Source organism: Cardiocondyla obscurior, linkage group LG02 (genome assembly GCF_019399895.1).
Source record: "Cardiocondyla obscurior isolate alpha-2009 linkage group LG02, Cobs3.1, whole genome shotgun sequence".
Classification (NCBI taxonomy): Eukaryota; Metazoa; Arthropoda; class Insecta; order Hymenoptera; family Formicidae; genus Cardiocondyla; species Cardiocondyla obscurior.
The window spans coordinates 5,488,958-5,511,257 of record NC_091865.1 but is presented as its reverse complement, the minus strand read 5'-3'; the positions used below and the strand labels follow the sequence as shown (position 1 = coordinate 5,511,257).

At 46.5% G+C, this 22,300-nt stretch overlaps 4 protein-coding genes across 4 annotated transcripts; 1 reads left to right on the top strand and 3 right to left on the bottom strand.

Annotated features, from left to right (window-relative positions):
- Nucleotides 1-6,278: 6,278 nt before the first annotated feature.
- Nucleotides 6,279-7,481, bottom strand: LOC139110298 (uncharacterized). The gene has a single exon (XM_070669953.1). The coding sequence runs from the start codon at nucleotides 7,479-7,481 to the stop codon at nucleotides 6,279-6,281; it is 1,203 nt and encodes a 400-aa protein (XP_070526054.1).
- Nucleotides 7,482-12,487: 5,006 nt separating this feature from the next.
- LOC139110290 (uncharacterized) lies at nucleotides 12,488-14,617 on the bottom strand. The gene is made up of 2 exons (XM_070669941.1): nucleotides 13,767-14,617; nucleotides 12,488-13,181 (listed from the first exon to the last, which is right to left on the bottom strand). The coding sequence occupies exons 1-2, from the start codon at nucleotides 14,615-14,617 to the stop codon at nucleotides 12,488-12,490; spliced, it is 1,545 nt and encodes a 514-aa protein (XP_070526042.1).
- Nucleotides 14,618-14,770: 153 nt separating this feature from the next.
- On the bottom strand, nucleotides 14,771-17,140 carry LOC139110282 (uncharacterized). Its single transcript, XM_070669928.1, has one exon. The coding sequence runs from the start codon at nucleotides 17,138-17,140 to the stop codon at nucleotides 14,771-14,773; it is 2,370 nt and encodes a 789-aa protein (XP_070526029.1).
- A 1,960-nt stretch (nucleotides 17,141-19,100) lies between these two features.
- Nucleotides 19,101-21,894, top strand: LOC139110271 (uncharacterized). The gene is made up of 5 exons (XM_070669921.1): nucleotides 19,101-19,188; nucleotides 19,816-20,179; nucleotides 20,257-20,372; nucleotides 20,477-20,788; nucleotides 21,416-21,894. Exons 1-5 carry the CDS (start codon nucleotides 19,101-19,103, stop codon nucleotides 21,892-21,894), a joined length of 1,359 nt encoding a protein of 452 aa, XP_070526022.1.
- Nucleotides 21,895-22,300: the final 406 nt, after the last annotated feature.

The window sequence follows — 22,300 nt, the reverse complement described above, 5'->3', positions numbered from 1 at the left end:
AATGTTTATGCGACTTTCAAAGGAGTCGCGATTTTTTCAAAGGGGCCGTGTGGCGTCGCGGCGGCAGGCGGCGGCGGTGGCAGTGGCGGCGAGCGGCGGGCGGCGGATCGTAAGGTATCGCGCCCATCGTTCCCTCTCGCTCACACTCGTTCGCGCCGCCTATCGTTTATCAACGATTCTTTTATGCGCGCATACGATTCGAATGCGGGTGACGCTGTACACACCCCCCGGCTAATCGCTCCTCCTTATCTTATTTCTTTCTCTCTCAGATACATACGAACAAGGCGGATTCACGAGGTGGACTTACGCCTCACAATTATAAGAAAATGAAGGATGGAATAGTGTTACGTCAGGATTGTGAGTATTTTTAAGGAGTTTATTAACCGCTTCTCGGGTGGTTAGGAAGATTTGGAGAGTGACGAAACAGCCGATCCTTGCGTGGCACGTGTTTAGAAGTGCGACGCGTAAACACGCTAGGAATGGATTCGAGACGGTTACGAGGAGGAACTAGCGCGTGATTTTAGTTCTTTTTAGGGAAAGAAATTTAATTCTTATTCCCTGGGACAGAACCGGAGGTGATTTTTCGCAACAAAGAATATTTGGATTAAGTTGAAATAAGTAATTCTGAGTTCCTAGTAATGTAGTCGATGAATTTAATATTAATTGAATTGAATTTTTGAGTATAGAAACAAATTAAATAAATTTAGAGAAATAACTATATAAAAAGAAGGAGGAATAGGACTTAACAAAAGATATATTTTAAACATTTTTAAGAAAAAGAAAACGTATCGGTTATTAAAAAGGGTAACAGAATTAAAAAATAACAAATGTGAATATAAGTGTATATACAGTGTATTAGGTTGCGTGTAATAAAATTATTCTAGGTCGATCTCAATTATTTCCGAGATCTGAGCTGTTGACCTCGGAAATACTCGTTCGACGAGCCTGATCGGAGCTAGAAAGGGGTGTTCTACCCCGGGATAATAAATAAGGATATTATGATCAGGAGTCGCCCTCCTGGCTTCCCTTCTGATCTCCTCGGGATCGAAGTAGTCAGGGCCTATGGTATAGGCCCTTTCCGGAACAGGATCCGTCCACGGAGTGCAGGTCCTCCGGAGGAGCTCGAGGAGAGGGTCAACGACCGCTCTCGGTTTCTCTTGCTCTTCGAGGAACTCTACACTCGGGGCGGGGGAAGGGGAATGTTCCGGGCTGTCAGGCTCTTGCCAAGAAACGGTTTCGTCCTCAGCAAAGGAACCGACCTCCTCGGGTTCCCCAGGATAAGGAATCGGTGACGGAATGGGCAAGGAGCATGCTCTAAAAGCAGCTCCAGGAGAAGGTTCGGAGGAATTCAGGGAAACATCTGGAGTATAGGATGGAGAAGTAGGGCGGAACAGCTCCGGCTCAGGTTCGAACGACGTGGTTGACTTTGAACGCGATGGTGATGGTGTTTGCGGCGGAGTGTTCTCCCCTGTCTCTGAATCTTCACCGTTAAACGGCGAGTTGGGAGGTACGGAAGGCGGAGGCGACCATGGCCGCTCTGTTCTTGGTTTTGGAGGTTCAGGTGAGACTTCCCTTGGCGCCGCCGCAAATAAAAATTGAATAAAGAAACTCTTGACCAATTCTCATAATTCTCGGATCTTCCGATTCCTCCGGGCACGGCTTTTCTTAATAGACCGAAGATTTCTTGATTCCACTAAAAGGTATCAATTTGAATTTGATTTAACAAAATGATTGTAGCGGGAAAAAAATGTCAGGGCATCACGCCGCATTCTTCCTTCCGGATCTCTCTATACATCGTCCCAAAGATTCTTCCGGTTTCTCCGACCGGATGGACCCTCACTCGAGCTAAGGTTTTGATAGTTACCATTTACTGGCGACATATCGCAACCTCTGACAGGAGGAGACCCATTAACCGAGTCGAATTAGCGGAGAATTCAAGGGATTCTAGTGAGATGTCTAATTCGGAAAACGCGAACGGCACCCTGGCAATACCCACGTCATTCATTTCGGAGATATAAATTTTAGAATTTTAGTGGAACCGTTTCAAAGGGGAGAAAGAAATATAGGTTAAATAAATGATGAGACTTACTTCTTGTCGTCTTCGGTTGTTCTCGGACGAGTCCTTGACAAACTTCTTTATTAATTTGAACGTTCACACAGTGGAGTCACAAGTCACTTAACTGTGAAGGCGATAATTCGAATATAGCTGGTTCAGAGACTGAATGAGAGCGAGTCCCGCCGAAACACGCGGTTTTATAACTTCGGAAAAGGGGAGGACTAGCGCCGGGTTTTCATTTTTGAAAAAATCAGTGTTCTCATTTGCCAGCCGTGTCCCTCCACTTTTTCTTTTTCTTAAATTTTGGTTACTCAGATCTCATCCCTTATCTGATTTTCTTAAGCTCTAGTTGTAACACGGTAATTTCGAGTCCGGAGAGCTCGTCGAAAGCCAGGGTGCGAGTGTAAAGAACCGAGACTCGGTTAACGTAAAGTAAAAGATTTATTAGGAAAAGAAATAATATAGAGACAATTAATACACTAATCTTAGAATGACTGGAAGCAAAAGAACAAATAATATAATAGTCTAAGAATGAATGCAACAAAGAAACAAACAATATAATAGTCTAGGAATGAGTTAAACAAAAGCAAACATCCGCCGGGAGCTGGATTCAGTGTGAAAGCTAGTTCGGGTCGCTTTGGGACGTATCCCATGTAACAAGTCCGCGGTCACGGGATGGCCGTCCGGGCCGTATCGGTCGTACAGGCTCTGCGGTTGGGAGTCGGCGACGCGAGTTACATAATGGGCCGCTCGGGCCGTATCGGTCGGACAGTCTTCGCGTTCGCGAGTCGGCGGCGCGGATTACAAGCTAGGCCGTTCGGGCCGTATCGGTCGTACAGGCTCCGCGGTCGCGAGTCGGCAGCGCAGGTTACAGGATGGGCCGCTCGAGCCGTATCGGTCGTACAGGCCCCGCGGTCGCGAGTCGGCGGCGCGGGTTACAACTAGGCCGTTTGGGCCGTATCGGTCGTACAGGCTCTGCGGTCGCGAGTTAGTGGGGCCGCAACGTAATCTGCCCACGAGGCTGAGTGCCAGGACCGTGTTGGTGAGAGTGAGACGGCCGGGAGCGCCCGGTCGAAGGAAGGCTCGGGAGCGCTCGAGTCTCGGAGAGCGAAGTCGGTTTCGAAGGCCGGGTGAGCCCGGTCGAGGAAAACTTGGGAGCGCCCAAGTCCTGGAGGATCGGATGCTGGGGTGCTCCCCAGCGCGGAAAAGATGCCTCGTCTGCGCTCGAGGCAGCTTATATACCCGTGGGCCCGGGAGTGGGGGTCCCCACTCCCGAGCGGTCGGGTGGCGGTGCGCGGTGTGGGCGGTTGGGCGGCCCATGTTCTCTGTTGCGTAGATCCGCGCTACTCGCCGCGGGCGGCTGGTCGGCCCGCGCGTAACTTAAAATATGATCGGGGCCGCGCGAACGTTTCGGGCGAACGGTGGTGGTCGCGGCGCGGGGTCTGTAAAGTTCCCGTAGTGGCTTTTAGCCACATAGTTTTCGCCCTTAGATTTTTAATTAGTGGTGAGGAGTTCCCGATATCTATTGGCTCGAGAGAAAAATTTCAGTCGTACCAAACTCCGCCCGCATGGCTTCCCCTTCCAATCTTCCAGAATGTTATCATTAACAGTTGGGAGAAAATTCTTAAGGGTTTCTTTCCGTTATCACCGGGTAGCGTTTGTTTATGGGATCCGGTCGCGTGTCATATTCTTACGACCGCAGGACTTTCGCGTCCTTTGTTTGCTTATACTTCGGAGCCACGATATAACCGCGATCTCAAGTGTTTTACTTATCGCCTGATATTAAATATTGATTCTAAATCGTTTTGGGTCCCTATTAGTTTAATATCTCTTAAAAAGTTTTCTGTTTAGATTTCCGTCGGCATCTATAGCGTGATTGTTCTAAGTTTAATTTAAGCATCCGGCGATAAGGATTTCAGAGTTTAAATTATTTTTTCTGGAAGCTTGGAAGTTCTCTCTCGTCACCAAATAGTTACGGTTTACCCCCTTTATCTAATTTATTAAATCTGTGTCGGAAAAAAGGAGATGTGGAATCCGAGGACGTAACAATAGAAATAATTAAAAAATGTTACATATCGACTACAAAGTATATATTTTCTAAATATGCGATGCAATATATTTCATTATACTTTTTTTTTTACACATTTATTACAATCGCAAGCAGTTCACAATCTATAATTTGTTGTTCGTCGAAAAAATCGCTGCTGCGTACAGCGCTCACCGCTTCGGTACGACTTCTTGATGCGAAAGCGATTTTACAAAATCGCTTGTATTTGTCGTCGATCTTCGGTAGGACTTTGTTAAGTACGTTGAACGTCAAAGAGACGCAATCATCGAAATCCAGCATTCGCGTGAACGTAGCTTCGGTCATGGCCATACGTGTGTCGAACGATTCGAGTCGTATAAGTTTAATTTCGTTCATGCGGCAAATTCGTACTGTGAGCGAACCTATGTTCGCAACGTCGTACGGTTGCTTCGGTCGATCGCGAAGCATATTCAGAATTGTCCATCGATGCTCGCACAGTTCCTTCCAGGTGTCGAGCGACATGGTTAATTAATCTTCTCGATTATCACCTATAATGATCTCCGCAAAACAACGCGAACCAACGTTCACGCCAATCTCGAGATATTTGAATCCCGTTTGGGTCAGCGGGTATCGCCGACAGAGTAAGCGCGTCACGTATCGTTTTGGCGAAATGCTGGAAAATAAATAAACGCAATTATGAATATTAATATATTAATTGGAAGTAATTAATTTTATAAGAATGAAAAACTTACTCGTTAAATTTTTTCTCGCTAGATGAGGCTTTAGCACCGCAATCATTTCGATGCACTTCGTAACAGTTTCTCTCGTTGTAGTACATCGTCGCATTCGCAGTTGTAGACGTAGTCATAGAGGAAGTCGTAGTCGTTGCTGCGGCCAAAGCGAAGAATGTACTGATCGTACCGATCTGAGGGTACCTCGAATCGAGGACGATTGCGAAAAATCCCCTCTTTCATTTATTAAAATTTGCATAGAGTGGGGAATATAAAACGCAGTAAGAAAAATTTTTAAAGAGGGTAATTAAGAGAGGGTAATTAAGAGAGGGTGATTGAGAGAGGGTAAAACAATTGAAAGACGTACATGTATAAATATGTGATACAAAAAAGTTTATTCAAAAAAATTATACGTCATCATTTTGATGGTTACGCCACCAATTGTACAATTTAAATACATTTTGTACGGCGCAATTTTTGCAATGTCTTCTACAGCGGAAAGTATTCGAATCGTCCAAATTGTTGAACGATTCAACGTTTTCAAAATCATCTTTGATGTTCCTGACGATCAGATTGTCTGTGTAGAATTTGATATCGTCATAGTCGTCGCCGTAGTAATCCTCTTCGAGCATATCTCGCAGTCAATCACGTTTTTCGAGCCCTTTAACGTATACGATGGCGTGATCGTAGCAGTCCTCCTCATTCTGTAGGGCCCTGATGATCAGGCGTTTAGCCCGACTGTACGGAATGTCCCCATCTTCCCACGCTATGCCGTGATGATTTCGTACCAGCCAGGTAACGAGGCGTCTGTCGTCTCGCGATATTGCACCCCACGGCATAGAAGTCGCAAAGACGTAATGCGCGAGAACGGCACCACCTCGCAGCACCGCCGCTTCCTTCACGACGAAACGTCGTCCAATGGGATAACTTTGCAGATCGACGAACGTTGGCGTGGCCATGACGAGATGGAGAGAGGGATGATGATGATGATAATGATGGCGTTTGACGATGCGGCTCAATCGAAGGAAGTTACAATATTAAACACGCGCGAGCAAATTCATTGGTCTTGTTAATTTCCCCCTCCTTTCCAAATCGCATTACTTTTTTAAATGCTTCGAGACAAAATCTGTCACACGTTCCTGAAGTCGTTCGGTTCGCGACTTCTTATCCGTTTGCGTGAATGCGTCAACCACTGTGTTTCCCGAAAATGTCCCTCGATACGTCATTTCTCTGTTCAATAAGTGATCCGTCAGTCTAGAATCCGTTTGCGTAGCTTTATCTTCCTTCATGCAACTCGCGTTCTCGCACTAACAAGACGGTTGATACTTTGATGGTTTCATGACGACGATGACAATTTCTCTCTCTATCGTTCTTTCTCTATCGACGTTACGCATACGACGGAAGAGAAGTAAATACGCAACGTTCGTCGATTCACTGCTTTACATACACACGTTGAAGATCATATCTACGTGATCTTACGTACGACGTTGGTCAACGGAATGTATTGAACCAAACGATCGTGTATGATGAGACAGTAGGCCGTGGTATTCGGCGCTACATTGTCCTTGCACTCAAACTCCAATCTCACGTCCACGGTAGCGGTTTTAACCGACTCGTTTTGACGCGAGCAGTCGATGATGACGAACGGACCGTTGAGCAGAAACGACGTGACGGTGAGATTCGGTTCGAGATATTCGTAGCCGTAGTATTCTTTGCAGAAACGCGCGTACGCGTCGTAGAGAATCGCGTATCTACGTTTGCTAAAGTCGAGGTTCATATCGTCGTACGGATAGCACTCTGAATTGAGATAGAGCTTCACGTTGGTCAGTTTGCAGTCGTCGAAACGATTGTTATCTTCAGACATAACGTTTTTTCGACCCGTCTGCAGAGCAAAGATGATGTATCGAGGTTTCTCGAGTTGCGTGGCGGTCTTGATGGCCCATGAGTGTTTGGTCGTAAGTTGCAGTAACGGAAAATCGTACAGATCCCATGAGCGAAAACCCATACTGACGAATCGACCGCTCTCCAAGGTGCGCAACATCGCCAATTTCTTCATCTCGTTCAAAAGTACATAAGGCATACGCCATTGTATTTTCAGCAAGTCAACTTTAGGCTCGAGCGCGGAACTGCCCACTAGACAGTTGTTGTCGTTGCCCGCTCGTATGAGAATCAATTCATGACGAGAGTTGATCACGACGCGCCTATAGTTTTCACAAAATTCCAGCAGCATGTTGAGCGGTACGCAGAAATTAAAGTAATCGTTTGCATTAATCGTGGGACTGAGCCATCCCGCGTTCCGCAGAATCACGCTCCTATCGGATGAAACGGTCGCGTAATTTTTCAGCGTACTGGTTACGCCAACGTTTCGGTTACGATCGATCTCCACACCGTCGAACTCGTATCGTATCTCATCGAACATGAAGGCGATGCAGTTGTCCCCGAGGATCACGTCGGCTCCCGCAATTACTTTGTTCTTCGTTAATTTTCTCTCGATGTAGAGAAAACACTCGTGCGGCAGCGTGTACAAATCTTGCTGTTGTATCGGTATTCTTATCTCGTCACTGTGTCTGAACGTCGTATTGGCGAACGGAATATAGGCGTGAGTCTCGATTATGACGATTCGATCGTCGAAGACCGGATCGTCTCGGATATTCAGAATGTCGGCCATCGTTCAGATAAAATTATTTCGCACAGCGAATCCGAGCGATCTCAGAAATTCAACGTTTGTTTTGGTTAGTCTTCTTCTTCTTATCCTTCCGACGCTATTTACAGCGATATGTTGTCGCGGTTCAGGCTGTTGAATCGTACCAGTACTGAAACTGATCGTCGTAACGCGTCTCGTTTCGTTCGGTATTAACATGCCACGTTATCGTTGTCGTTGTAGTCGCACGTGCAATCTGACGGTGATCTCCTCTCCGCGAAAGTCGAGCGGTCGTCCGTTTTGGTTGGTGACGCGTATCGTGAGATCCGTAACGTATCGCACGATGATCGGTAGGTAAATGACCTGCGTGGGCGTTTTCGTGATCTTATATCCCGGTGGCACTTTCGGTGAAAATTCGTGAATCGTGTGCACGCGTTCGCCGTTGCAGTATGCGCCCGCGGTTACGTTACATTCGATGCGAATAATCAGGTTGATTATATTGATCGGTAAGTCGGACTCGTGCCACTTTCGCAGTTGCAGTACACGGTGCTTTGAGAATCCGAGAAGCGGTCCCAACGAGATTGGTTTTGAAAAGTTCACCACGTACGCGAATTTGATCTCGCTTCTCATAGTGTTAAAGTTGGTGCGAATCGCTATCGAGAAATCATCGTTCTTCTCATTCTTCTCGCTCTTCTCATTACGATGTCCATCAACGGTGTTGCGTTGTCGCGGCATCGCGTGTTTCAAAAATTTGCCTATGGCCTGTATCTCGTACGATCCCTCGGGAATCGTAATTTCTTTACCGTCCGTGCCATATTAAAATTTGTTGTTTGTAGAATCGACGTTCGGTATGGTGTTGTAAGTCGCAAAGTCCGTGAGACCGAGCTCGTAATCACCGTCACTGAGATCCAACGCCGGTGAGTAGCTCGAATGGAGAACCTGCTCCTAACGGTTAACGTGAGCGTGATCGACATGTTTGAACCGATACTGAGGCGAAGTGCGTCGCGACGTCAGTTTTTAAATGTAATCGCGTCGATTGTACTTAAAAAACGTAGACACAGCTGTCTGCAGATACTCTGATCGTACGTTTGATAGGATCGTCGATTGTACTCTATCGATGAGACGCCGACTCCGAGATATCGCACCAATTCCACAGGCGGTCGGAGATTACCGAAGGCGTCAAAGTACACGGCGCGATCTCCCCTTTTAGCGTACGCTACCCAGTGAGTCCCCGGACTCGTCACGTTGTCCAGGTTCACGATGCCGCTTTCGTTTGTACGCGCGCCACTCGTAGGTAGAGCGTCGCGCATAAATACACCTCTGAAATAAGGAACGCGCATACGTCTGGCTAGATAATTCAATTGCACGTTCGTAGTAGCACCCGTGGGCATTTTTAACGTCTGCTCGACGTTTTTTTTTTTTCTTCCTCTTTTCGCAACAGTCGTACCTCTGCCGTACCTGTACGGCTTGAGAGAGAGACCCCGTCCACCGTTGTACGGGGTCAGATGTACGCCGGATCCACCGGCTGCTGCGCGCGCAGCTCTTCTCTCGTTTACGGCTCTCGCTCTTCTCGCAGCTCCACCGACAAGCGATCCGACTGCACCGAGAATCGGAATAATCGGCAGCATGCCACCGCTCTTCGTCGTTGGAAGTACGCGTTTTTTCTGAACCGTTGCCTTTTTTCTCGCTGTAGATCCTATTTTTGTAGTTTTCAATCTCTTCTTCGTCGTAGTGGGCATACCTATGCCGATTTTAGTTTTAGCTTTTATCGCAGCCCACACGGCTGCTGCGGCGGCTATCTTGCGTAAGCCTGAATCTCTCGCTATAACGCGTTTTCCCGCTCTCTTGGCGAGCTCTTTGTCCGCTGCGTGTCTGTCTGTGAGATTGTTGCTTCGCGCGTACGCCAAGTCGTATTTGCGACACGCTTCGTCCAATGGATTGATGCCTCGATCACCTCTAGCTATGCGTTCCTTCAGTCGAGTTCCCGGGCCGCAAAATTAATAACCGGGGATGTGCAGTTCGAAAGGAAGGGCGTTTATCGCGCGATTCAACAAATTTTTGCCACAGCACTTTACTTCCGACGAATCGGTAGATGACGTTGACACTCGCCGCACTCTCGGATTAACGGAGCAGGTCCGTCAATGTGCGTTTCTTGCCACGGTTGATTATAATGCTGGAAGCACTTGCGGTATATTTGAACCTCTGGATCTTCCGTCAAGTGCGCGGGAAGTTTGTCCCACACGTGATGAACGTAATCACCGCATACATGCAGTAAAACGTCCTTTGGTATGATGCTCAACTGTTCCGCGGTTAAGTTCAACACGTTAAGAGGATGTTTCAGCGCGAGATACATATCGATTAATGAGCTATTCGCAGGTTCGCGCGACTATAAATAAGCGCGCAAGCGGTTGTCTCCGTACAGCGGGACAAGATGCGATTCGTGCGACAACCGCAGACGATACGCGTCGCGAATTGTGACGGTAGATTACGATTAATGGATAGTCTCGAGGGAGAAAAAATTCGCAGGCACGGTGAGATGTTGCTAAACACCGTGCGCGCGATCGTGTGCGGTCCATCAAACTGCGGCAAAACGAACGTTCTGATCAGTCTGTTGGAGAATCCGCACGGTTTGCGTTTCGAGAACGTGTACGTGTACTCGAAGTCGCTGCAGCAGCCCAAGTATCAGTACTTGCAACGTCTGCTGACGCCGATCGACGAGATCGGCTATTTCACGTTCTCCAACAACAGTGACGTCGTTCCGCCGAGCGAGGCGCTTTCGCATTCGATCTTCGTCTTTGACGATATCGCGTGCGACAAGCAAGACGCCGTGAGAGAATACTTCGCGATGGGTCGTCACTCGAACGTAGACTCTTCTATCTGTGTCAGTCGTACGCGAAAATACCCAAGCATCTGATACGCGACAACGCGAATCTGCTGATCCTGTTCAAACAGGACGGAATCAATCTGAAACACGTGTACAACGATCACGTCAACACCGACATGTCATACGACGAGTTCAGTGCGTTGTGTCGCGAATGCTGGCAACGTGATCACGGTTTCGCGGTGATCGACAAGGACAGTCTGCTCGACAACGGGCGATACAGGCGAGGATTCGACGTGTTCGCGGTATCGTCGAGTTGATTTAACAGGTTGTCGAAATCGCGCGACAACCAGTCGCCGAAGACGCTTTGTCGAGAACAGATCGCGGGGATACAATCGATTGATCGATATGACGGGGAAAGATGACAACCGCGACGTGCGCGAGCGTGAAAAGATTACGCGGGAGATCGAGAAGACGAGCGAGGCGATTCGCAGAAAACATCGAGCCATAAAAACCGACACGATCGACGCCGACATTGCGTCGGAGAAGCGCTTCAAGCTCATCGTCGAACCTCTAAAACGAATGGTTGAGACCGTCGAGGAATCCGGTATCGCGGTACCAAAGATGAAGTCAAAATGGGAGCGTTTGACGCCGAAACTGGAGCGACGATTGTGGTCGGCATCAAAACCCAAACGGCGTTTAAACGTCACGTTTGACGATTCGTTGTCATCGGCAACGTTGGGTGATACGATTGTAGTTAATCCGTCATTTGGTGATACGACCGTCGATTCATACGTTACGACCAAAAACGCCGAACCTCCGTCGACGCTACGGCCCCGGGCATCAACACCGCGGTCCGGCATATCGACGCCGCGACCTGGCGTATCGTCACCGCAGCCCAGCGTATCGCTGGCAACGATGTACCTTGAAGCGGCGAGCGGTGGCAAAAGAATAAATATCGACGACGTTTTCGGTGTATACTTTGACACAAACAAAGTAATGCTCGGGAACAAACACGTTGAATTCGACCATAAGAACGACTATATAATCGTCGCTGGTAAGAGATATCCTGGAACGGAAGGTCTGTATGAGTTGATTTTCAAGAAGGTATCCGACGTAACCGCTTACACCGAGGCGGAAAAACGTCACTACAAAAGCATACTCGAAATGACGAACGCGCATAAAAAAGATTTCAGCAATGACGGTCGCGTCATGGGTAACAAAGGCTTAAAGTATACGAAAGTGATCTCACCGCCGATGTCGGGCGATTTGGCCAGGAAATCGAGAAGAAAAAGTTCCGGTAAAGGATTACCTCGCCTCATGACGTTGAACGATCACGCGATCGACTACGTGCACTTGGACGATCCCAACGAGCTCGTGCATCGTTTTAGATTGCTGGATGCTTCGCGTCGAGCCGGTCACAACGAAATTCTGTCGATCGTCGAGGAACTGCCCGAAGTGCAAATGTCCGAATATAATAAAAATTCAAAAGCGCATACAGGAAATTACAATTGGCGCAACTTAAAATAATGCAAAATGTGAACAAATAATTCCAGACTTATCATCGTGATTTTACAAGTCGGAGTTACTAATAATACGTATATATACAAAAATTTTACAATGAAACCGAGGTCGGCACCGAAACATCGGACGAATCTGGTAAATTCGTGCAGGATTTGACAGGCAAAGCGCAAATTTTGCCAACTGGCCTGACATAAGATGAGCTCGCGGTTTTTACTGTCACGACGCGGACTAATCCGTCCAATCCCGGGTGGACCTTAACAATGCGACCGATCTTCCACGTACAGGGAGGAAGCAGAGGGGGGTTTCGAAGAAAAACAAGCTGGCCGATCTTGACGGAACGCTCAGATTTACGCCATTTCGAACGCTGCTGAAGGGTGTTAATATAATCTGAGTTGCACAATCACCAAAATCGTTCGACAAATTGACGAACGATCTGCCAACGATTCAAACGGCATTCTTTTAAGTCGAAAAGCGAAGGTTCAGGAGGCACCGTGAGAGGGGCTTCAATCAAAAAATGTCCGGGTGTTAAATATTGATAGTCGTCGTAACAATCTGACATAGGAACAATCAGGCGTGAATTCAGACACGCTTCAATTTGACACAAGAGCGTAGAGAATTCTTCTATCGAAAGCGTGTGAGATCTTATGACGCGACGAAGATGGTGCTTAACAGAGCGCACTCCAGCTTCTCAGATCCCGCCAACATGCGGCGCGGCCGGGGGAATAAACTGCCAGGAAATTTTGTCACTGGCGGTTTGATTAAGGAAATTCGGATCGCGGAGAGTAGCACGGTAAGCTGCAGTTAGTTCCTTGTCAGCGCCGATAAAATTCGTGCCGTTGTCAGAAAATACGGACTGAGGCAAACCGCGACAAGAGCAAAAATGCGTGAAAACGCCGATAAAGGCCGGGGTGCTATAGTCACCCACCAGCTCCAAGTGCACGGCACGAGTTGAGAGGCAAATGAATAAGGCGATGTAGGCCTTTTTTGTAGAAATTCCTCGTCCGGCTGAAGCGCGAACTCGTACCGGCCCGGCATAATCCAAACCACACCAGGAAAACTCTCGCGGAGGAGGCGTAACACGGGTCATCGGTAAGTTGCCCATGAGCTGAGTAGAGGCTTCTGCTCTTTCACGTACACAGACCACGCATTGATGAATTTCATTTTTAACCAAGCTCCGGGCACGTAAAATCCAAAACTGTTGGCGGAGGGTGCGAAGGGTGAGCTGGAGACCGCCGTATAGCGAACGAAAATGAAATTGTCTCACAATGAGGCGTACAAGAGGATGAGCAGCAAGTAGAATCGGGTGCTTGCTGTCATAAGGAAGCGGCGCGTGACGCAGACGACCACCGACGCGTAAAATTTCGTCGGAGTCCAGGAACGGACTGTAAGCGGACAAAATGTTTTGAACCGACACCGTATTTTTATTTTTTAAAGAGAGGATTTCCGCGCCAAAAATTTTCTGTTGAATTACGCGGATCCAGTAAAACTTGGCGCGGGATATTTCCGATACAGATAAAGCGCAAGAATGATTTAAAACGTTAATTTCTTTGACGTCGCCGCGTCGACATCGCGAAACAAAACGAAAAACATATGCGGTAACGCGTAGCAATTTACCCCACGATGAAAAGCGCGAGTCGAGATCCCATGAGGGAATCTGAGCAACGACGAGACTAGAAATCACTTTTCTGGATTCTGGAGCATCGGACTCCACGGACTGAATGTCGACGGGCCACTCGGCGCAAGGCTTTACGAGCCAGGTCGGGCCTTGTCATCAAAGTGTGTGCGATCTAAACTTACTTCCAAGAAGGCCTCGAGAGGCACAATCGGCTGGGTTGTCGGACGTCATGACATGGCGCTAAATCGCATCTGGAAGTAACTCGTGGATTTGTCCTACTCGATTGGCGACAAATATACACCATCGTGACGGGTGTGAACGTAACCACGTCAATGCAATGGAAGAATCTAACCAACAGAAACAAGGAACGTTTATCAGATTTAGCGTTGATTTAACAAAATTCATGAGCCGTGAAAGTAGAAGAGCGGCTAGCAGCTCAAGCCGTGGAATGGTCAGCGGCTTGATCGGAGCAACTTTGGATTTGCCCGCGAGCAAGGTGACACGAGTTTCACCGTCAGTGAGAACAACACGAGCATAAACTGCTGCGGCGTAAGCGAGACTAGACGCATCGGCGAATCCGTGCAGCTCGATGCAAGAACTCGGTTCGAAACTTGTCCAACGAGAAATATGAACGTTGTTCAAAGCTTGAAAATTAGAGTAATCGGGAGTCCAGCTGTTAACGAAGTGAGGTAAAAGAGGGGTATCCCAATCGATTTGAATACGCCACAGGTTTTGCATAAAAATTTTTGCAGTGATTATCACAGGAGTCGCCCAGCCTAGCGGATCATATAACCGGGCGATAACATAAAGAATGGATCGCTTCGAAAAGGAGATCGGTGGATCAAGCGACACGCGATAACAGAAATCATCGGAAATCGGGTTCCAGACGATTCCAAGAATTTTGACCGTCTCATCGTTAGAAAGATTCTTATCGCAGGCGAGGCCATGATCGTGAGGATCGATATCTTCGAGCAACACTGCCGAATTGCTTGCCCATTTGCGAAGCTTGAATTTCCCACAATTTAAGAGAGAAATAAGTTGATCGCGTTTGAGTCTCAAAGCCGTAACATCGTGATCGCCGAACAGAACGTCGTCGACGTATATCTGTTTACGAAGAATGAGAACCGCTAGCGGAAACCGATTTCCGTCGTACTCCGCCAGACGACGAAGAACTCGCAATGCAAGGAACGGAGCGCATTTCATGCCGTACGTGACCGTCCGTAAGTGATAATCTTCAATTGATTCGGAATTTTCATCTCGCCAAAGAACGCATTAAAAATCTAAATCGCGTTCGTCAATTAGAATCTGGCGAAACATTTTCGCAATACCTGCTGTATACACGAAGCGAAATTGTCTTCATTGCAAAAGAATAGCTGTTAATTCCGTCTGCAGCTTCGGACCGGCATGCAAAAAATCATTTAACGACAAACCGTTTGCGAAACGGCTCGATGCATTAAACACAACGCGCAAACGAGTTGTCGAACTATCTGCACGAGTTACAGGGTGGTGAGGAATGTAGACACAAAGCGTCGCACTTTGTGAGTTGGGAGCTTTACTCATATGCCGAAAATTTTCATATTTGGTCATAAATTGACAATATTCCAAACGTAAGGACGGATCAGCTGTAAGACGACGTTGTAATTGCAAGAATTGAGTTTCCGCGCGGCGACGAGTCTCTCCGATATTTATAGGCAAATTTACATTGAATGGCAGCCGAACAATATATCTACTGTCGGCAGTGCGAGAGTGAGTCGAACAGAAATGTTCCTCGCATTGCTCCTCTTGAGGTAAGAGAATGCGTTTGGAGGGAAGGTTCTCCATCTCCCAAAACTTACCGATTGCCTCCTCTAATGCAGATAAGGAACGGCAGTGATGCACGGTCACACTAACCGCCGAAGTAGAATTCGCGATGGGCGAAAAAAGAGGACCTGAAATAATCCACCCAAAAATGGAGCGTTGTGCGACGGGTTGACCGGTAGTGCCCCACCGAACTCCATCTAATATTAGATCGCCGTAAACATCGGCGCCGAGAATTACATGGATCGGATCTGAACTCATAGGGTCCGGATTGGCCCATGAAAGATTAGAGAGATGTGAGATCTCATGTAACAAAGTCACGCGACGTGGCGCATAATGAGTTAATGAACGAAGAATAAGAGCCGTCGCCGGGATCGATGGACTTTCGGATTGAAGCGGTGACACTGCTATCGTAATCGCTTGGCGCACCTGCCCAATCTGTACCCTGCCGACAGCAGAAAAATTAATTGGCGATCGTCTTCGCTTGGCTTTCAACATCTGAGCCATACTTTCGGAGATAAACGTGGCCTCGGAGTCTTGGTCCAACAGAGCTCGTACGGAGATACTACGTCCGGAATTCACGCTTATTTTAACGCGCGCGGTAGCGAGCAGGACTTGTTGATTTACGCGTGGAAGGATAGATGCTACCGCGAAATTTACGATCACAGTATCGGAGCATGCTGCCGTGTCTTCATAGGAATTTGATAACGTGGCCGTCGGAACATTAGTATCCACGTGCAACATTGAATGATGTCGCTGTTTACAGGAACGACAGAAATATTGACTCGGACATGTCGGGAGCGCGTGCGAGTCACTCAGGCAATTAATGCATCGACCGAATTTCTTTACTATTCCGATCCGCGCTGTCGGAGTCAAAGCGGAGAAACGCGAGTACGTTCTCAAAAAATGTCGCGCCTTACACAAAGGACAGGCAGCTAACCCAGCTGACGAGAATGAAGCGGTTGACGCGTGATGCACGCGTGACGTCGCACTAGAACGCGTGTATTTTGGCGCAAATCCCTCGCTACAAGTTTCTAACGCACGTGATCGATTACTCAAAAAATTAAGTAATTCGGTATAAGAAGGGGGTACTTCGGCATCGCTAATTTTAAGATTCCATGCTTTGCGTGTAGCGGGATCTAATTTTTGTTTAATTAAATAAATCAAAAAATCACTCCATAAATTTGAGGGAGTCCGGTCTAATTGCTCCAACAAAGAAATTGTATTTTGAACGCGATCATGTAAGAGCTGCAAATCTTCCGCAGATTCTTTAAGCAATGCCGAAATACCAAATAATGTCCCAAAATGAGTGGAGATAAGTTTTTGTTTATCGTCAAAACGTTGTTTTAAAGCCGACCATGCCAAACGGAAATTATCAGCGGTAATTAAAAGATTAGAGATACAATTAAGAGCCGTTCCCCTTAATGACGAGACAAGGTAATGCATGCGAGCAAAATCGCCTAAAGAAAAATTACGCAAAACAAGCGAAGTGAATTGATCGCGGAAAGTAGCCCAGTCGGAGAATTTACTGTCAAACTGTGGCAAACGTATTTTTGGCATGTTCGGCAACGCGAGACCTTGCGGTTTAGACGGAATACCGGTAGAATTAAACGCTGGAATGGGGCTTACGACCGGTTCTAACTCTTCCAAAAAATCAGTTAAGGCATTCCGCGTAGCCTGGTAAGACTCCTCCGTGGCTTCGAATTCCTGCTTACTAAAGTAGTCCAATGTCTGGAGATCCTTTTCCGGGGTGCTCCGAAGCAGCTGTACATGTACTTCCTGATATCGAGACCAAGATTCTTGTAGAGTGGCGATGCGACTGCGTACCTTGGCTGCGGTGATGTTATCATGTCTCAATTTTTTAAAGTTTGTGAGCGTACGCTCGATAGAACGTCGCGTTACCGTTTGCTTGGTGATAAGATCACTCATGGTGATGACCGCACTGAGAACTGCTCACTGACGATCACGAAAGAAAAAGAGAAAACCACGGAATTCCGGACACCTATGCGAATCCGGCTCGAAGGACCAGAATTATGTGCGCGACGGTACGCGGAGCGCGATCACGATCGCGTCACGTGAACACCAGGACCACCCTGACGAGGGCATCGCGTAAAGCAGGAAAAGTCCGTGGCAGGAAATGAGAGGAAAAAAAAAACATATAATGCAGTTGAGTTTAAAACAAACAAAAGAAAACCACTGTTTGTAACGAGGTAGGCATCTACCTCGTCCTGGCAAAACAGCGGCCGGACCGTCGGACCGAACATCGTCCGACGGAATAGGGGCGCGGTGCGCCCCGACCCTTTTTTAATACACCGCAAAGAGTAACGCGCACCGTTATCGGTAAGCGTACCACCGTCCCGCGTCGCGCGAAAATTAATACTTTTAACGATCGCGACGAGCGCTGCGACGCCAACCCCCGGGAACCCGAACACCCCGGGCCACGCGAAAAACCGAATAAAAAGGCCGGGTACCGAGCGATCGAGAGCAGTCTTCCGATCTACTGAGCTCCGTTCCGGGCCTCCGCTCAGTAGCTTCCTAGACAACCGAACCACCCAGGAGTCGCTAAGCACGAGAGTCGAGCGTTCTCGGCCTTCGCCAAGAGTTCTTGGCCGCGACACCGCCTCCTTTCCTCCGAAGCTCCCAGGTCGCCGTCCACAGCGGATAAAGCGGGGTGAAGCGTGCTTCGCCTCCGCCGAGCGTTCTCGGTTTATCCCGTGGGCGACGCCCGGGCCGCATCTCCAGCCGCTTCGGCGGTTCCTAACGAGCGCGGCGCAGTCCTGAGGTAAAGAGTACTTTGCCTCTGCTGAGTGTTCTCGGCGATTGCCCCCCGCGCTCCCGTTCCTAGAGTAAACCGCGGTCCAGCATAGGGAGGGCACATTATTATATCAACGCGCGCGAATTCACGCGACCGACGACGATTCCGTTTGCGTCACCCGTGCGATAGGCGCCGCGTTATAAAAACGTACATGTAAGAAAAGCGAAACTCGCGCGACCGCCGGCGACTCTGTTTACGTCGCTCGGCCGACAAGCACCGCGGCGGAACAGCTGTATATATTGTAAATAGACAATCTAAAAATAAATGTAAATATTCGCCTCGAAAAGACACGAGACTTGAAGTACTTTCGCTCCTTCCCGCGGACACCCCGGCCGGCCCTGAACGCACGCGACGACTCGCCGAATACCGTGGCGAGTCGCTTGACCGTGTCCGGCCACACGGAGGGGAGAAAGGGGGGTGTTACATGTTTAATGGGTATTTACATTGAATCGGAACGACAAAATAATGATTACGATCGGAGATCTTGTTATAGCCGTTAATATGCCGCGGATCGACCCGATGGAGATCTTGTGAGATTTCCAAGCAGAAAATCTCCGCGAGACGGAAATCTTGCCGCGACGGTGAACGCGAGGCGGCTCGGCTATCGCGTGCACGTGGTTCCGATCCTTAACAAAAGAAGATTAATTTACACGAGCTCGATGGAGTTGGAGTCGCTCAATACGGAAATCTACGAGGCTCACTGTCCTGTTCACGAGAGAGCTCGAAAAGCGACTGACTCGCGACGGGCTCACGGGACGCGAACCGACCGAAAAATGTACACGCGTTAGTCGCGTGAATGATACGTGTTGGGCGACCAAGGAATTTCTCGTTGTTCCCTGGTCGCACCAAGCACATCCAGGTGTACTCGCGTACAGATACACTCCGAATTGGACCACCGAGGTTTTCACGAACGTCAAGGTGTAGCAAACCAATCCAGCTACCCATCTACTGGAGGATTATCGCGGCGAGGCTATATCCGGAGCGTTCTACGAGCACGAGTTGCGCCGCGCGACGCATTCGGACGTGTATCTGGTGGAGAAGGTTCTGTGCAAGAAAGGTGGCAAGGTCTACATGATGGCTAAGATTCGACGGATCGCACAATTCGTGGATCGACAAAAACAGCATCTGTTCGGGAAAAGGAAAATACCTTCGCTGTCACAGCGTAGCGAGCCGGTGCCGTGTTGATCACGCCGCGCTCGCGTGCCAAACAGCTGGCTTCGTCGCTAGCCCGCGGCATCAATATTTTCGGCGCGACTTATTGTATATCGAGTCACCTCGAATTAATATATAATTTCATTGTTATGCCGGTAAAAATTCGTCTGGAACGATCGAGATCGTTCCACCGTGACGTATTTCCGGCGCCGGCACTTTCCAGAAAATGCGAGAACGTTTTGCGGTATAAAAGGAGCGGCGTTTTTCCGTGCCGCACAGTCGACTCTAAACGTAGCGTGCGAATTGGCCGTTTTAGTTTTCAGTCTGTCAATCGCTCGATGCGTCGAGTACTGTAAGACAGGTGTCTTAAATAGATCGCGTGCGGCACGTTTAAGTTTTTGCGACACTGTCGCGCGTTTCAAAACATTTTTTGTACAAGAATTAAATATAGACTTCGCGTAATTGAATGACCCGTCTTTTCACACAGCATCGTTTAATAAAATTTTTTTTATTTTACACATGTGTATGTGTGATTAAATACAAAAATGTATAAAAATGAGAAAAATATATAAACGTATGCATTGTACAATGTTTTACTTTATTTATAAACGAGCAATAATCAATGTGAAATCTACAGATAATGCTTGTTTTGCATGGGCAGTTGTGGCCGCTCTATATCCAGCTAACGCGCATACTGAACGATTAACATCGTATCCGCATTATACAACAGTATTAAATCTTCAAGGTATTGAATTTCCAGTAACTTTAAAACAAATAAAAAAATTTGAGAACTTAAATAATATTTCAATTAATGTATATGGTATTGAAAATAAGCAAATTTTACCATTACAACTCGCTGATAAAAAGAGGAAGAAGCATATACATTTGTTATATACACAAGAATGCAATGCTATTGGACATTTTTCTCTGATAAAAAATTTATCTCGCCTCATCAGTTCACAGCTAAGCAAGACGAAACACAAAAAATACTTTTGCGACCGGTAAATATCATCATAATTTTATGTTATAACATTTTACATTATTTAATAGTATATTAATATACTTTTATTATTTTTAGATGTCTGCACTATTTTGGTACCAATGAAAGATTGAAAACCCACAGTGTGGACTGTGGAAAAATTAATAATTGTGCAATTATACTACCAAGTGAAGATGACAAATGGCTAAGTTTTAGTAATTATAACAGGAAGGAACGGATGCCATTTGTTGTATACGCCGATCTCGAATGTACTCTGGAAAAGATGAATGTTAATCCCACAACATCTACATATGCGCAGATCATCATAAGGTATTTAGTATAGGATACTATGTATGCTGTTCATATGACGACTCTTTATCAATGTATCGATTTCATCGTGATAATAACTGTGTCACATGGTTTGCTGAAGAACTTAGAAATTTAGCCCACAATGTAAGGATGATTTTATCTAATCCTAAACCAATGATAGGTTTTACGCAGGACAAGCGAGAAGAATTTAAAAAAGCTAAACATTGTCACATATGTGAAAAGCCGTTTGCAATCGATGATACGCGAGTGCGTGATCACTGTCATTTAACCGGTCGATACAGAGGACCTGCACATCAAGATTGTAATATAAATTATATGGATTCAAATTGTATTTCCACAGTTTTCCACAATTTATCAGGTTATGACGCACATTTTATTATTAAAGAAATAGCTACAGCTTATGAGGGAAGTGTAGAGTTACTTCCTATCACAAAAAAAATATATATATCGTTTACAAAAAATGTTAAAAGCACTAATGATGATAGAAATAATTGCATAAAATTACGATTTATTGACTCATTCAAGTTTTTAAATACCAGTTTAGAAAAATTAGCTTCTTTTCTAGGTAAAGATAAATTACGAGTGTCGCGGCGCGAATTTTCTAATTTAATTAATGAAAATTTTGATTTGCTTACACGTAAAGGTATCTTTCCCTATGAATACATTGATTCCGTTGAAAAGTTGGAAGATTCATATTTACCACCGCGAGAATCGTTTTATAGTTCATTGACAGGTGAAATAGTATCTGAGAGTGATTATGCACACGCTGTTGATATCTGGCAGCGGTTCTCAATTAAAACGCTTGGCGAGTATAGTGATTTATAATTAGAAACCGATGTTTTGTTGTTGGCTGATATATTTGAGAATTTTAGAGACAGCTGTATATTGAGTTATAAACTTGATCCAGCGTATTATTACACTCTACCAGGTTTTACGTGGGACGCGATGTTAAAACATACAGATATTAAATTCGAACTTCTTACTGATGTTGACATGGTTATGTTCATTGAGCGTGGTATACGTGGGGGCTTAAGCCAATGCTCTAGTAGATATGCTTGCGCCAATAATAAATATATGCAATCACATGATTCAACGAAACCATCAACGTATTTGATGTATTATGATATTAATAATTTATATGGGTGGGCGATGTGTCAACCACTACCATATGCTGAATTTCAATGGGTTGACAACGCGTCCACTTTCAATGTGATGGGCGTTCCATTAGATTCGTCAGATGGTTACATTCTCGAGGTTGATTTAGAGTATCCGCAACATTTGCATGATGCGCACATTGACTTACCGTTCTGCCCAACGCGTGATAAGCCGCTTGGCAAGCGTCAGGACAAGCTCCTAGCAACCTTGTGTGATAAGAAACGTTACATCATTCATTATCGCAACTTGTAGCAATGTGCTCGTCACGGTCTTCGCATTACAAAAATACATCGCGTATTACAATTTAAGCAATCTCCATGGCTTAAAGCGTATATAGAACTAAATACAAAATTTAGAACGATTGCTAAAAATGACTTTGAAAAAAATTTATACAAATTAATGAACAATGCAGTATTTGGCAAAACCATGGAAAATGTTCGTAATCATGTTGACGTTAAGCTTATAACACATTGGGAAGGTAGATTTGGTGCCGAGGCAATGATTTCAAAACCAAATTTTCACAGTCGCAGTGTCTTTGCTGAGAATCTGGTTGCGATTGAAATGCGCAAACTTGAGGTAAAATTTAACAAACCAATCTACGTTGGCATGTGTATTCTCGACATATCTAAAACATGTTTATATGAATTTCACCATGAGT

Bases quoted from the DNA above. Each gene is read 5' to 3' on its own strand.
- LOC139110271 (XM_070669921.1), top strand. From the start codon at position 19,101: ATGGCTAAGATTCGACGGATCGCACAATTCGTGGATCGACAAAAACAG. The intron at 20,180-20,256 runs GTAAATATCATC...TATTATTTTTAG, and splicing joins AAAAAATACTTTTGCGACCG to ATGTCTGCACTATTTTGGTA. The intron at 20,373-20,476 runs GTAATTATAACA...ACATATGCGCAG, and splicing joins TGACAAATGGCTAAGTTTTA to ATCATCATAAGGTATTTAGT.
- LOC139110298 (XM_070669953.1), bottom strand. From the start codon at position 7,481: ATGGCCGACATTCTGAATATCCGAGACGATCCGGTCTTCGACGATCGA.
- LOC139110290 (XM_070669941.1), bottom strand. From the start codon at position 14,617: ATGAAATGCGCTCCGTTCCTTGCATTGCGAGTTCTTCGTCGTCTGGCG. The intron at 13,182-13,766 runs GTTAGATTCTTC...GTCCGCTTACAG, and splicing joins AACGTTCCTTGTTTCTGTTG to TCCGTTCCTGGACTCCGACG.
- LOC139110282 (XM_070669928.1), bottom strand. From the start codon at position 17,140: ATGAGTGATCTTATCACCAAGCAAACGGTAACGCGACGTTCTATCGAG.